This window comes from Macaca fascicularis, chromosome 7 (genome assembly GCF_037993035.2).
Source record: "Macaca fascicularis isolate 582-1 chromosome 7, T2T-MFA8v1.1".
NCBI lineage: Eukaryota > Metazoa > Chordata > Mammalia > Primates > Cercopithecidae > Macaca > Macaca fascicularis.
The window spans coordinates 145499562-145514762 of record NC_088381.1 but is presented as its reverse complement, the minus strand read 5'-3'; the positions used below and the strand labels follow the sequence as shown (position 1 = coordinate 145514762).

At 42.4% G+C, this 15201-nt stretch overlaps 1 protein-coding gene across 1 annotated transcript in view; it reads left to right on the top strand.

Moving 5' to 3' along the window:
* The window catches only part of SPTLC2 (serine palmitoyltransferase long chain base subunit 2), a 111895-nt gene that overhangs the window by 57429 nt on the left and 39265 nt on the right, over positions 1–15201 (top strand). The window contains exons 7-9 of the mRNA XM_073997960.1: positions 1287–1392; positions 3212–3431; positions 6551–6677. Coding sequence (XP_073854061.1) covers positions 1287–1392; positions 3212–3431; positions 6551–6677 — 453 coding nt within the window. The remainder of the gene's footprint in view (positions 1–1286; positions 1393–3211; positions 3432–6550; positions 6678–15201) is intronic.

Here is a 15201-nt window from a genome sequence, read left to right as displayed (position 1 = left end):
TTGTTTTCTGCAAAGAGCAAAATCATATGCTTTTATAACCCCTTCCTCCAGTGACAAGCAATACAGAATACAAAATCAGATTTTATGATGGGGCCAGGCTTGGTGGCTCACGCCTGTAATCCCAGCACTTTGGGGGGCTGAGGCAGGCGGATCACTTGAGGTCAGGAGTTCAAGACCAACCTGGCCAACATGGTGAAACGCATCTCTACAAAAATACAAAAATTAGCCTGGCATGATGGCGGGTGCCAGTAATCCCAGCTACTTGGGAGGCTGAGGCAGGCAAATCGCTTGAACCTTGGAGGTGGAGGCTTCAGTGAGCCGAGATTGCGCCATTTTACTCCAGCTTGGATGACAGAGGGAGACTCCATCTCAAAAAAAAAAAAAAAAAAGATTTTATGATAGGATGTCTCCCATCCCTATTAAGTATTCCCCAGACTTAATGTTGCTTAAATTTTGGGGAGTTTTTTTTAAGGACTTCATTTCAGGGCAGGTAGTTTAAGTATGAAATCTGTAGTGTGGCAACAATGGTCTTCAAAGCAGTTGTCTTTAACAGGGAAATTGTGATCATCATTAATGGCAGTAGCAGCCAAGTTGTTTCCAGGCCCATTAACCACCATGAGAACCACAAGAACTTGGTTGTTAATAGACAACTGATGAAGTCAAACATGGAACAATTTCAACCAATTGTCAGGCTTGCTTAACACACAGACTTAAACATGCCCCAGACGGGTGTATTTGTAACCCAGTACCAAAACAGAGCTCTTTAACAAGCATTTATTGAGTACGTCCTAGGTGAAAGGAAATGGAGCATACACTGTGAAGTTTTTTTTACCCCTTGCATTTGTTTTTTTAGGAGGTGTATGTATCTGTGATGGTTTATTCACACTCTAACTCTGTCTTTTTTACGCATTTATTTCCGAATGACTCACTAGGATTAGAGATACAGTTTGATTCTATATTTTTCGATAAACATAGAGAAGCTAACTTAATGGCAGGGTACTTAACATGAGACACCGGTCATTTCATAAGCAAGCTAACGAACTGAATCAACCACCACAGTCCTTCAGTCACGTTTCGATGGTTTTGAACATTTGTCACGTTTTGGATTTCAATTCAAGGTGGCAATAATGCACAAATTTTGCCCTGATTTTTTCTGCCTAACTCTAATTATGTCCTTTGCTATCTGAGGAATACTTTCCAAATGAGAAATATATCTCTGCATTTCCAGAATAAAGTTAGGAAAGAGGAAGATGTGGTATGACTCTGTTCTTTTTTGTGTGTCGTAGATATGCAAAGCCTAGAGAAGCTATTGAAAGATGCCATTGTTTATGGTCAGCCTCGGACACGAAGGCCCTGGAAGAAAATTCTCATCCTTGTGGAAGGAATATATAGGTAATCCTACTTTATTATTCTTACCTTTATGACTTGGCCCCATGAAGTCATAGAATTTTTTAACTGAAGGCAACATTAGTCTGTCCCCCTCTGGAAACTAAGGAGACAGTGTTTATAAATCGCTAAAATACCTGGAAACAGAGTCAGCATTAGAACAGAAGTCTTTGTGTCTGGTTCTTCATTATTCTTTCCATTATACCACATGGTCACCAAATTCCCTTTCTATTTGGGTCTTTTATTTTTCTAGTTTGTAGAGGGAACGTATATGTAAGGGCAAGAATTGGAATATATATTTTAATATGTCAAAACAAATTATACATCATTTAATTTTAATAAATATTTTGTTTTAGGCTGAGTGCAGTGTGTCACGCCTGTAATCCCAACACTTTGGGAGGCCAAAGTGGGAGGTCGCTTGAGGCCAGGAATTTGAGACCAGCTTGGGCAACATAGTGAGAGCCTGTCTCTATAAAAAATAAATAAAAATTAAAAAGAAATATTTTATTTTGGTTAACATTTACAGCTTTTGCACGTATTTTTACCACCTAATTTTTTTTGTTCTTTTGTGTCATTCTCATTGCCTGTGCAATGTGATGCAAAGTCTCTTGTTGCCTGTAATTACAAGCTTTAGAAGAATCTGCTGTGATCTTAATTCTTTTTGTTGTGAATTAAGATCTCTTGTATTTGGTGCTTGTTTTTTGTTTTTTGGTGGTTTTGGTGGGCTTTTTTTTTTTTTTTTTTTTTTTTTTTTTTTTTTTGAGACGGAGTCTCGCTCTGTCGCCCAGGCTGGAGTGCAGTGGCCGGATCTCAGCTCACTGCAAGCTCCGCCTCCCGGGTTTACGCCATTCTCCTGCCTCAGCCTCTGGAGTAGCTGGGACTACAGGCGCCCGCCACCTCGCCCGGCTAGTTTTTTTGTATTTTTTAGTAGAGACGGGGTTTCACTGTGTTAGCCAGGATGGTCTCGATCTCCTGACCTCATGATCCGCCCGTCTCAGCCTCCCAAAGTGCTGGGATTACAGGCTTGAGCCACCGTGCCCGGCCGGTGGGCTTTTTTTTAAGATGGAATCTCGCTCTGTCGCCCAGGCGGGAGTGCAGTGGCATGATCTCGGCTCACTGCAACCTCCGCCTCCTGGTTCTCCTGCCTCAGCCTCCTGAGTAGCTGGGATTACAGGTGTGCGCCACCACGCCCAGCTGATTTTTGTATTTTTAGTAGAGACAGGGTTTCGCTGTGTTGGCCAGGCTGGTCTCGAACTCCTGACCTCAAGTGATCTGCCTACCTCAGCCCCCACAAAGTGCTGGGATTACAGGTGTGAACCACCGCGCCCAGCCAGTGCTCATTTTTAAAGTCCAGTTTTCTTTCCCCTAGTCTTTTGCCTTACCATGGCTTCCTCTGCCTTTTTCAGTTTAAACCACAGATAAACTCGGCCGGGCATTTTGGCTTATGCCTGTAACCCCCAGAACTTTGGGAGGCCAAGGCGGTGTATCACTTGAGGCTGGGAGTTCGAGACTAGCCTGGGAAACATGGTGAAACCCTATCTCTACCAGAAATACAAACGTTAGCTGGACGTGGTGGTGGCAGGCACCTGTAGTCCCAGCTACTTGGGAGGCTGAGGCACAGGAATCGCTTGAACCCAGGAGTCAGGGATTGTAGTAAGCCGAGATTACGCCACTGCACTCCAACTTGGACAACGGAGCAAAACTCTGTCTCAAGAAAAAAAAAAAAAACCAGTAAACTGAATAATAACGAAATGCCAAACTCCTAATTTTGATTTAAAAAGTCTCAGTGTACATGTGTATATATATTTTTTTCATGTTTTGCCAGCATGGAGGGATCTATTGTTCGTCTTCCTGAAGTGATTGCCCTCAAGAAGAAGTACAAGGCATACTTGTATCTGGATGAGGCTCACAGCATTGGCGCCTTGGGCCCCACAGGCCGGGGTGTGGTGGACTACTTCGGCCTAGATCCTGAGGATGTGGATGTTATGATGGGAACATTCACAAAGAGTTTTGGTGCTTCTGGAGGATATATTGGAGGCAAGAAGGTAAACGAGCCGTGAGAATGAGCGATTAGAGATAAAATCACTGGCAACTAGATTTGGTACCTCAAGCCTAGCAGATGGGGCCCTGAACTGGGATGTCCCCAAATTTGCCTGTGGTTTAGGCTCTAATACCAGTGAGTGATTCTGATGTCTCCTCACTGAACTAAAGGCTGGTTCTGTTCATTGTTTGTTGTTTTCTTATTTGAGCTTCTTTCTAAGCTACATGCTGATCTGAGATATAGAATACCCTCTTGTGTGAAAGAACACACAGTGGTGCTCCCTGCCCGCCCCAGCCTTCTGTTGGGTTTGCATTGTGCTCACAGTTTCAAAAACAGTGGGGTTGTCATGGGAGCGCATGGGAATAGCAGGTCACCTTGCTCTTGGACACAAACGTATCATGAGTGAACATGGAGACAGGAAGGAAAAAAGTTGTGCCAGCGGTGGGGTACTACAAAGCATTGTATTTTCAATTTTTTAACGACGTAATTGCCTTTGCTGGGTCTTTGTAGTCAGAAAAAAATCATATGGTGAATTTTGATGTAGGTAAGAATCTGTGGTGTGGTGGAAGTGGTCAACCATAAGGACACAGGCCTGGGTCTGAATATTTCTCTGCTTACTTTGTTAGACCTCAGGGAAAACATTTAACCTCCCAGTTTCCTTGTCAGTAAAATAGAAGTAAATATGCCTAGTTTGTAAGATTGTAGTAAGGGTTTAAAAAGTAATATATGTCCATGCTACAACGTGGGTGCACCTTAAAAATATTATGGTAAGTGAAAAAAGTCACAAAAAGTCACATATTGCATGTTTTAAAATATGTGATATCTAGAATAAGCATAGAAACAGAAAGTAGATTAGTAGTTGCCGGAGGTGGAGGGGATGGGGAAATGGAAAGTGAATGCTAATGGGTATGAGGTTTCCTTTCAGGGTTATGGAAATGTTCTAAAATTAGTAGTCAAAGTGGCACAACTCTGGATATACTGAAAACCACTGAATTGTACTTTAAAACGGTGAATTCTGTGGTGTGTGGCTTATATCTCAACGAAGCTGTTATTTTTGAACACTGCAGTGTTAGGGAAAAAATAATGTATGTATGTCAGGTGTTTGTATATGACACAGAGGAGGTGCTCATAAATGTTCTTAATTTTGCTTCAAAACTCAATATTGGGAGTCTTAAAGAATGTTTATGCTGGGCACAGTGGCTCACACCTGTAATCCCAGCACTTTGAGAGTCTGAAGTGGGAGGATTACTTGAGCCCAGGAGTTCAAGACCAGCCTAGGCAACATAGTGGGATTTCATCTCTACAAAAAAGTAAAAAAATTAGCTGGGTGTGGTGGCACATGCCTGTAGTCCCAAGTAGGCTGAGATGAGAGGATTGCTTGAGCCAGGGAGATCAAGGATGCAGCGAGCCGTGAGTATTTATACCACTGCATTCCAGCCTGGGCAACAGAAAAAGACCCTATTTCAGAAAAAAAGGTCATTCGTTTAATAATTGATTGTCTTTTAGAGAGAACTCATTTTCAGTGACTTTTAATCAGTTTTGATAGAGTTTTTTTTGTTGTTTTTTTTGTTTTGTTTTTTGTTTTTTTTTTGAGACCAAGCCTGACTCCATTGCCAGGCCAGAGTTCAGTGGCGCAATCTTGGCTCACTGCAACCTCCACCTCCCGGGATCAAGGGATTCTCCGGCCTCAGCCTCCCAAGTAGCTGGGACTACAGGTGCGTGCCACCACACCCAGCTAATTTTTTGTATTTTTAGTAGAGACAGGGTTTCACCGCCGTGTTGGCCAGGGTGGTCTCGATCTCTTGACCTCGTGATCCGCCCACCTCGGCCTTCCAAAGTGCTGGGATTACAGGCATGAGCCACACCGCCCGGCCAGGTTTGATAGATTTTTTTATCTCAAATTTTCCTTTTTGTTAATGAGACAAGGCTCACTTTGGAGAGTTTGTTGTTTTTTAGTAAACTTTGTGACTGTGAACCAAAGGATAGAAAAATAATACTCTGGGAGATCATTTAAGTACAATATATTTGTGCTTTTGGTTTTTTTAGTACAATTTTTAATGTTTTTGAGATAAAACTGTTTTATATCCAAATTTGTGTCTCCCTAATTTGTTCTGGTACAAAAGCTTCTTGTACGTACATTTTAAAGATTTGGTGAAATAAAAAGATATCAGAGAATAGGGATATACAATTAATTTTTTTTTGAAATCCTTGTAAATGACAGTTTTACTTTATTCGGTGAGATGTCATTGGCATTTTAATGAAAGACCTTATACATTTCTGTTTTATTTCACATTTGTATCATTTTGTACATTTCTGCATATCTGGAGGAAGTTCTAATGCTCTTAAAGTTGATGTTAGAGAACTGTTACTTAGGGTTGGAAGGATGGGCTTTACAGGCACAGAGAGCTGCAGATGACATTTTCTATGATACTTGGAATTAAATCATTATATGTAAAAAGCAATCCAAACACATCAGCAATCCAAACAAAGGCTGTTTAACTCAGCCTTGTTCATTTATTTTTAACTTTTTTTTTTTTTTTAAGATGGAGCCTCACTCTGTCCCCCAGGCTGGAGTGCAATGGCGCCATCTCAGCTCACGGCAACCTCTGCCTCCTGGGTTCAAGTGATTTTCCTGCCTCAACCTCCTGAGTAGCTGGGATTATAGGTGCCCGCCTCCACGCACAGCTGATTTTTGTATTTTTAGTAGAGATGGGGTTTCACCATGTTGTTCAGGCCAGTCTTGAACTCCTGACCTCAGGAGATCCACCCACCTTGGCCTCCCAAAGTGCTGGAATTACAGGCATGAGCCACCATGCCCGGCCATATTTCTAACTTTAAATGATACATTCTCCAAATTTAGAAGGATTGTTTTAAAACTAGTTTTTTTCCTATGTTGTTCCATGTTTAAAAAACAAAACCAAACCTAAGAACTCTGCCATGTCTCTGACCCAGTTGTTGCCAGCGGTATGCTTCGACCATGTTGGTTGACCTTGCATCTCAGATTAGTGTCCCTGTTCCAGTGCCATTGAAACAAGGAGTCCTCTAGAACTTAGAAGGAAAGCACTGACATTGCCAGTGAATGCAAGAATTGTCTTTATTTATCTGCCTCTGTGAACTTCCCAGGAGCTGATAGACTACCTGCGCACACATTCTCATAGTGCAGTGTATGCCACGTCATTGTCACCTCCTGTAGTGGAGCAGATCATCACCTCCATGAAGTGCATCATGGGGCAGGATGGCACCAGCCTTGGTAAGTCTTTCTTTTCTTGAAACATTGCATAAGTCCACCTAGCGGCCAAACATGCTGTTTTTCTTGAGCTTTTTTCCTAAAATAAATAGTCAGGTTTACTGATAGGCAGAGCTGGCTGGTATGTGGTTTCTGTGGACACTTTTTTTTTTTTTGAGACCAAGTCTCGCTCTGTCGCCCAGGCTGGAGTGCAGCAGCGCGAGGATCTCGGCTCCCTGCAAGCTCCGCCTCCCGGGTTCATGCTGTTCTTCTGGCTCAGCCTCCCGAGTAGCTGGGACTACAGGCGCCCACCACCTCGCCTGGCTAATTTTTTGTATTTTTAGTAGAGATGGGGTTTCACCGTGTCAGCCAAGATGGTCTCGATCTCCTGACTTCATGATCCGCCCACCTCAGCCTCTCAAAGTGCTGGGATTACAGGCATGAGCCACCGCACCCGGCCTCCGTGGACACTTTTTTAGTGCGTTTGATATATATGCCATGAGAACGACCCTGGCTCACTTCCTGTGGAATTTTCTTGTTTATAGATGGGAGGCTTTACTCTTACTATCCTACATACCCTCTTAACTCAGAGGTAATATGCCTTTGGGGTTTTTCTTGAATTGCATAATTTTATGTGATGGTGTAATTCACTGTTAGTGATGTTTCATTAACAGCATGGTTTAGAGCTGCTGTTTTCATAAATTAGTATTCCTGATTTAATGCCTTTATAAAGAGTTTCTAATTTCATATACGGGAGATAATAAATGACATCCTGAATCTGTTTATTTTGTCTTTGATGGGATTTGTAGTCCCAACTAGATGCCTTGATTTAAACATACTACTGTGAACAATAAAGTGCAGTGTTCACTTTCTGACATTTGACTTTTATTCTGCAACACCAGAGGGCAGTATTGACTGCAGAACAGTGATACTAAAAGGGGAGCAAGTGGGTGTCTGTTTTTACTTTAAAAAATATTTTCATTGCATGTATAAGACAATAATTTCACTTGTTGCTTTTTTAATGCTTATAAAGTCAGTTTGGCATTTGTAAAAGATTTCACATTATCAGCCATGAGCTCTCCACTCTACAGTTACGTAATACTTTATTGTAAGATTGATTTGGCTTGCATCGAATAAAGTGGCACGTCTGATTTTGATTGGTTTTGACTGTTTTCTTTGTTTTTTTGTTTTTTTGGTTTTTTGGTTTTTGTTTTTGAGACAGAGTCTTGCTCTGTCTCCCAGGCTGGAGTATAGTGGTATGATCTCAGCTCATGGCAGCCTCCACTTCCCAGGTTCACATGACTCTCGTGTTTCAGCCTCCCGAGTAGCTGGGACCACAGGAGTCTGCCACCACACCTGGCCATTTTTTTTTGTATTTTTTGTAGAGATGGGATTTCACCATGTTGCCCAGGCTGGTCTTGAACCCCTGGGCTCAAGCAATCTGCCTGCCTTGGCCTTCCAAAGTGTTGGGATTATAGGTGTGAGCCACCGTGCCCAGCTGACTGTTTTCTTTTTTTTTGAGACGGAGTTTTGCTCTTGTTGCTCAGGCTGGAGTGCAATGGTGTGATCTCGGCTCACCACAATCTCTGCCTCCCAGATTCAAGCAATTCTCCTGCCTCAGCCTTCCCGAGTAGCTGGGATTACAGGCATGTGCCACCATGCCCGGCTAATTTTGTATGTTTAGTAGAGACCGAGTTTCTCCATGTTGGTCAGGCTGGTCTCAAACTGCTGACCTCAGGTGACCCACCTGCCTCAACCTCCCAAAGTGCTGGGATTACAGGCATGAGCCACCACCCCCAGTCGACTGTTTTCTTAAATCAGAATTTTACGTTAACATTTTTTCTGATCTGTGCTAGATCCTTGTTATCTCTAATGAGAGATTTTTGGAAGTAGTGAAATGTGATCATTTTCAGTTTTGCGAATTAATTTCTTGAAGAAGTTGTCTTATTAATGTTGCAAACACATTGTGGAGCCTGTGAGTAGCTCCCTGTTGATAACAGCTATAACTATATCTGCTCTCCTTCTGTTGTGGTGTTAGTGGAAACTGTGTGTGTGAATCTGAGAGACAGACATATACACACACATATGTATACATATAGCTATCATTTCTCTAGGTACTTCACATAGGCACACTTACCTTAACTGATTCAGCACACAGGTTTAGGTGACTAAGAAATGGCTAAGTGCTATCAAAGTTAACACTGGATAATTTATTTGCCCTGTTCTAGAACATGGATCTGTGTGACACATTACCCCCAGATAAATGACTTACCTGTACTAAATGATAAAATCTGGGCTGTGCTGGTAGTGAGGAAATGAAACATGGTGATTATATATAGACTTTGGATCAGCACCCGTTTTCTAGTTTTTGCCTCTAGCCACCCCCCAAGCTTAGTGGTGTGACACAACAGCCATCTGATTATGCTCACAGGTGCCACAGGTCAGGAATTCGGTCAGGGCACAACAGGGATGACCTGTCTTTGCTCCGTTGTCTGGGGCTGGCCTGGAAGACTCAAGTGTCTGGAAAGATTGAGATAGCTGATGGTTGGGATCACCTGGAGGCTTCTCCACTCGTCACCTGGGCTGGAGTGACTTGGAGCCAGCCTCAGCTGAGGCTGTTGACCAGAGCACCTTCATGCATGTATCTTTTCCATGTGGCTTAGGCTCCTCATAACATCGTGACTGGGTACCCAGAAAGAACGCTTCAGAGAGCAAGCATTCCAAAGAACCTGGCGGAAGCCGCATGACCTTTTCTGACCTGTTGTTAACAAGCAGGTCACTAAGGCCATCCCAGATTGAAGGGGTGGGGAACTAGATTCCACCTCCCCAGTGGAGGCATGTCAAAGAATTTGTAGCCTTTTTTGTTTTTTTTGAGATGGAGTCTCATAAAAGGGAGAAGTACCATGCTCTTTTAAACAACCAGATCTTGGGAGAACTCAGAGCGAGAACTCACTCATTACCCAAGAATGGCAGCAAGGCCTTCATGAGGGATCCTTCCCATGACCCACACACACACCTCCCACCAGGCCCCACCTCCGTCGCTGGGGATCACATTCCATCCTGAGATGTGGAGAGGACAAACATCCAGACCATGTCAGTGAATGTATTACTTTTATCATGAAAACTTTGTTATTGTTGGGATTCCAGAGTACATTAAGCACCTGGTATTGAAAGTAAGGCTTAAACACATACATAGACAGTATGTGGTTGCTTATTGTTAAGTGTTTTCATCTTTTTGTGTGAAGAAATGTTGCTCTTTGGTGAGAGTACAGAGCCTTCAGAAAAGCTGCAGCATGCAAGGGAAGGTGAGATCCAGTTTCCACGCGACTTTGTGAGCGGAGACTCCTTTCCCCTTCCTCCCAACTTTTTCCACATTTCTCCTCCAGTTTCTATCCTTTTCCCAAGGAAGAACAGGACATATGACTAGGTTGACCGATATTGCAAGGCAACTTCAATAGGATTCCAGGTGAGGTAATAATGAATGGGAATTGTGCTGCCCGGTTGCCTGTACCTGGAGTGGGAATACTGAGTTAGCATAGGCCAGGGAGTAGAAAAAATGAGGCCTAGGAAATTCTGGTAAATTCCACTAGACATTTGAAATTCTGACTTTTACTTTATACATCACTAATCCATGTCCACTAACGGAAATTTAGCTGTAATATCTACGTACGAGTCAAGGCAAAATGTTTGACCAAATCAACTAAAATTTTGCTTTTCCATTTTCCAGAGCTGTGCTTTGATGCATTTTATTTCTGTCCAAAGGTGTAGTTAATAATAACATGCATAGCACCCAGCTTAGTGTGTGACATCTGGGATCCTTTCAGTAAATTTATTGAATGACTGAATGAATGCACGCATGATTGGAAATACCAGAAAATCAGTGGGTTCTTCAAGTACTTTATTGTAACATTGCTTGAATAGTTGAATGTTGAGCCAGAATGACCAAATTACGGAACCAAATTAACTAGATAGGTATATTTTAATAGATAAATTTTTAAATAATGTCAGAACACTTTTATAGAGTTTTATACTTCCTTGTTTTGAAAGGAACTGGGCCCATGCAGGCAGCTACTGATACAGGAGAAAAAAGACTACCCTGAGCAGATTGAGGTTTAATTAAAACTAGGTTTGGCTCATTTGAATTAATTCCAGTAATAGACTTGTTAATGAAGTGTTAAATGATCACCTTGAGAATACCAGGGAACTGTCAAAAACTAAGAGAACTGAGATACTTAAAAAAGACATTCCAGGACAGTGCGGTGGCACATGCCTGGAGTCCCAGCTACTCGGGAGGCTGAGGCGGGAGGATCGCTTGAGCCCAAGAGTCCTGGGCTATAGCACACTCTGCCAGAGACATGTCTGCACCAAGTTCAGCCATCAGTATGATGACCTCCCGAAAGTAGGGTACCACCAGCTTGCCTAAGGAGGGGTGAATTGGCCCGGATTGGAAACGGAACAGGTTAAAACCTCCCCTGCTGATCAGTAGGGGGATTACGCCTGTGAATAGCCACTGCACTCCAGCCTGGGCAACATAGTGAGACCTTGTCTCTTTGGGGAAAAAAGAAAAAAGCTTTCCAAGATTCCCGTGCCGAAGGGTTAGAAGTGTTGAGAAAACGCAGCCTTTCCAGGAGGGGGTCATCGAGACTTCCCTGCCTGTCTTCGGGCTGACAGCTTTTAACTCTCCCATCAAGCACCATGCTTCCTGAGCCTAGGAAGTTTTGGGTATTGACTTTCTTCTTTGTTGTGCTTTAAAGTAATTTATTTCACTATTAGAAATTCATCGGAATGAAAATTAAGTTTTCTGGTAAGCACTGTTTTGTTCTTACCCACAGTACAGTTTAGCAGTTTATCTGATGCCACGAATCAGACTAGATTCCTCCTGTTTTGTGACTTTCTGCTTAGAATGCTGTTGTTTGGGGGAAAAAAAAAATACTTGTTTTAGCCTGGCGCCATGGCTCACACCTGTAATCCCAGCACTTTGGGAGGCCAAGGCGGGTGGATCACCTGAGGTCGGGCTTTCAAGACCAGCCTAACCAACATGGAGAAACCCCATCTCTACTAAAAATACAATAATTAGCCAGGCATGGTGGCGCATGCCTGTAATCCCAGCTACTCAGGAGGCTGAGGCAGGAGAATCGCTTGAACCCAGGAGGTTGCGGTGAGCTGATGTGCCACTGCACTCCAGCCTGGGCAACAAGAGCCAAACTCCATCTCAAAAAAAAAAAAGTGTGTCACCATTTGTTAAACATTTATCAAGCAACTACTATACGTAGTGGTAGATATGCTGTGTGGGAGATGCAGAGTTGAACAATAGTTGTTCTCTGCCTTTGAAAAAACAGTCCAGTAGTAGAGGTAAGATTCCTGGGAAGAACTAGTCTCAGAGCCACAGATAAATTCTTCCTTTGTTCAGCTTGTCTTTTCTCAGTTTCCTCTTCCATTCCCTTCTACAGCCTCCTCCTTCACTCACTCCCACTCCCCTAAAACCTTCAACTTCCTTAAAACCAGCTAATTTTTTGAAGCAAACTCATATTTTAAGTTTCTTATATAATAACTTTCTATATAAATGAAATTTTTCTGTGGATACTGTCACTCTAGTAAATTATCAGCAATCAAAGAAAAAAAAAAGATTTTCCTTTTGTGAAGTAGCTGCTTCATTATTGAGCACAAAAGGCCTTTTAACCAATGGCTTAAGCCTTCTGAAATCAGCAAGCAATATGACCACTTTACAGGTGGAGAAGTTTGGGCTCACGTATGGGACACGCTTCCTCAATATCTTGTCTCCAGCTAGAATGTAGCTTTTCTAACTCCATCTGCTTCTTCTGAGGTTGCATGATGATAGTTAGCATTTTGTTGAAACAAGACTATTTTATAATCTCTAATTTTTGCTAATTTTCCAAATCTGCTGATTTTCCAAAGTTTAATTGTGAGTAATCAGCCCAAAAAATGAAAGCCCTTTTGGGCATTTGCCTCCAGGTTTTCTCTCCATGGATCAGAAATCGATTCCGAATACTCAAGAGCTTTTGCAACATGGTATGTCTATTTTTTCTTCCACTGCTGTCTCTTTCTTCCAGATCCAAATGCTATTAAAAGTTTCTTGCAACAAGAGCATTCTCTCCTTTTGTGTCTTGTTTCAGAGTTAGTTTGAAGCTAGCTATTAGGATGCCCAGCATCTATTGTTTGTTGAAGAATAATTCTAACTTTCTAAACCTTCACATGATTGGAATTGCTCCCCCCCCCACCCAGAATTATGTCTGAGGGCTTTATTTTTCATCAGATAGACTTGATCCTAGCTGTTCCCCAACTTTATAGCAGGTAGTTAATATGTATAAACAAGTGACCTAATAGATGGAATCTGCTCTCAGTAAGAACGTGATACCCCACCGGGCGCGATGGCTCACGCTGTAATCCCAGCACCCTGGGAAGCTGAGACGGGTGGATCACCTGAGGTCAGGAATTTGAGACCAGCCTGACCAACATGGCGAAACCTCGTCTCTACTAAAAATACAAAAAAATTTAGCCAGGCATGGTGGTGCCTGCCTGTAATCCTAGCTACTTGGGAGGCTGATGCAGGAGACTGGCTTGAAGCTGGGAGGTGGAGATTGCAGCGAGCCAAGATCATGCCATTGCACTGCAGCCTGGGAGAAAAGAGCGAAACTCCATCTTAAAAGAAAAGAAAAGAAAAGAGCCTGATCCTTCTAAGAGCTTGCCAGATTAGAAAGCTTTCCAAAAAGGAATTGATTTTTTAAAATTGTCACCTATGGTTTTTCTAATTATCTAAATATTTTATTTGTATCTATCTCCCTGCCATCTACTTTGGCAGTAGAGTGAGGTGTTAAAGAAAAAATTATTCCTGGCACTTGTGAAACATGATAAGACAGACTTCCTTCAAGAGGGCCATGATAATAAGCATAGGGACCACTGCAGTGGGGTCTTCCAGTGGGGGAGAGGGTGGGCTGTAGTCTGACTCCAGTAAGGACAGGTGAGAATTTACAGCCAGGGAACAGGGTGTGAGTGAGTGGATAGAAAAATACTCAGACAAAACATCAGGGTAAGGGGGATGATGGTTGCCTTCAGCATTCTTGTTGAAGGTAGGCCAGGGTGATAAGATACCAGGGGTAGTCATACAGGGGATTTTCTCTAATCTGACTTGGAAGGATTATTGCTCAAACTGGATTCTACAAGAATGGAGAGGGAGGCCCAAGGTCTCCTTCTGATAAGGAGCCCTTACCAGAAAGGACTCCAAGAGGAGCCTGACTCAAGTTTGGTCAACGGAGAGAGTCTTTGTCAGAGGTTCAGAAGGACCTCATTAACATGAATTCTTTGAAGCCCTGGTTCTCAAACTTTGTCCATGGACCACCTGCATCAGCGGTACTTTTAGTACAGTGGTTCGTACCTTGCTTACACATAGGAAAGCTTAAAAAAATAGTGCCAATGTTAGAGACCTTCTGCAAACCCATCGAATATCTCAAGGCGAGGCCTCCCTGCCATGGCATGGTATTATTTAAAAGCACCTCGGATGCTTCTAATGTAAGGCCCCAGTTCAGAACCATTGCTGCTTGTTAAAAATGAAGATTCTAGTTTGTTCCACCCACACTACTGAGTCTTGGTGGATGAGGCCCTAGAATATGCATTGAAAAGAAAACCTTAGGCTGGATGTGGTAATCCTAACATTTTGGGATGTAATCCTAACATTTTGGGAGGCTGAAGCTGGAGGATCACTTGAGGTCAGGAGTTTGAGACCAGTCTGGATGACATAGTGTGAGACTCTGTCTCTACAAAAAAATTCTAAAAATTAGCCAAGCATGGTGGTACATGTCTGGAATCATAGCTACTTGGGAGGCCAAGGCGGGGGGATTGCACAAGCCCAGCTATGATCACGCCACTGCATTCCAGCTTGGATGAGGACTAGAAGAAGAAAAAGAGGATTGTCTTTTTGACAACTCTTTTTTTTCTTTTGTTTACCTCAGAGAGAACCAAAGCAACTCTACTGATTGATGGTAATTGAAAAAGGAAAATAAATTGGATGTCAAGATATAAATGAGGGAAATGTTTGGCTTGTAAGACAGGCATTTGGTGGCAGAGCTAAGTTGCTGGTTGTTTCTGGAACTCTAAATGCCTGGGATGCTGACACTCCCTTCCGAACAACTGATGATTCTTGCTGATTGAATCAGTGGCATAGGTGGAGAAGTTAGAAACCAGTTAGGTGCAGGAAGAAAACAGAACTAAGGATTCAGAGATCTGTGGTCATGGTTCCTAAGGCTAGTTGGAATATAACTAACAAAATAATTATTTTGTTTTACTTGATTTTTTTTTTTTGGCTACTTGTATTTTTATAACCTATTAATCCTCAAATTCTTTAGTACATAACCTACAAATGGCCCTGCCCACTATAAAGTTGTTAAAATGTTTAGTATTAATCGTTTTGTGAAACTCTGATTGTCTTATTGTCTTGCCTTCTACCTCTAAAACTGTTCATTTAAATCCAAGCCAAGCCTTTACCAGAGATTACGTTTATTTGCTAGCTGTCTTCATCTGTGGGTAGATACAT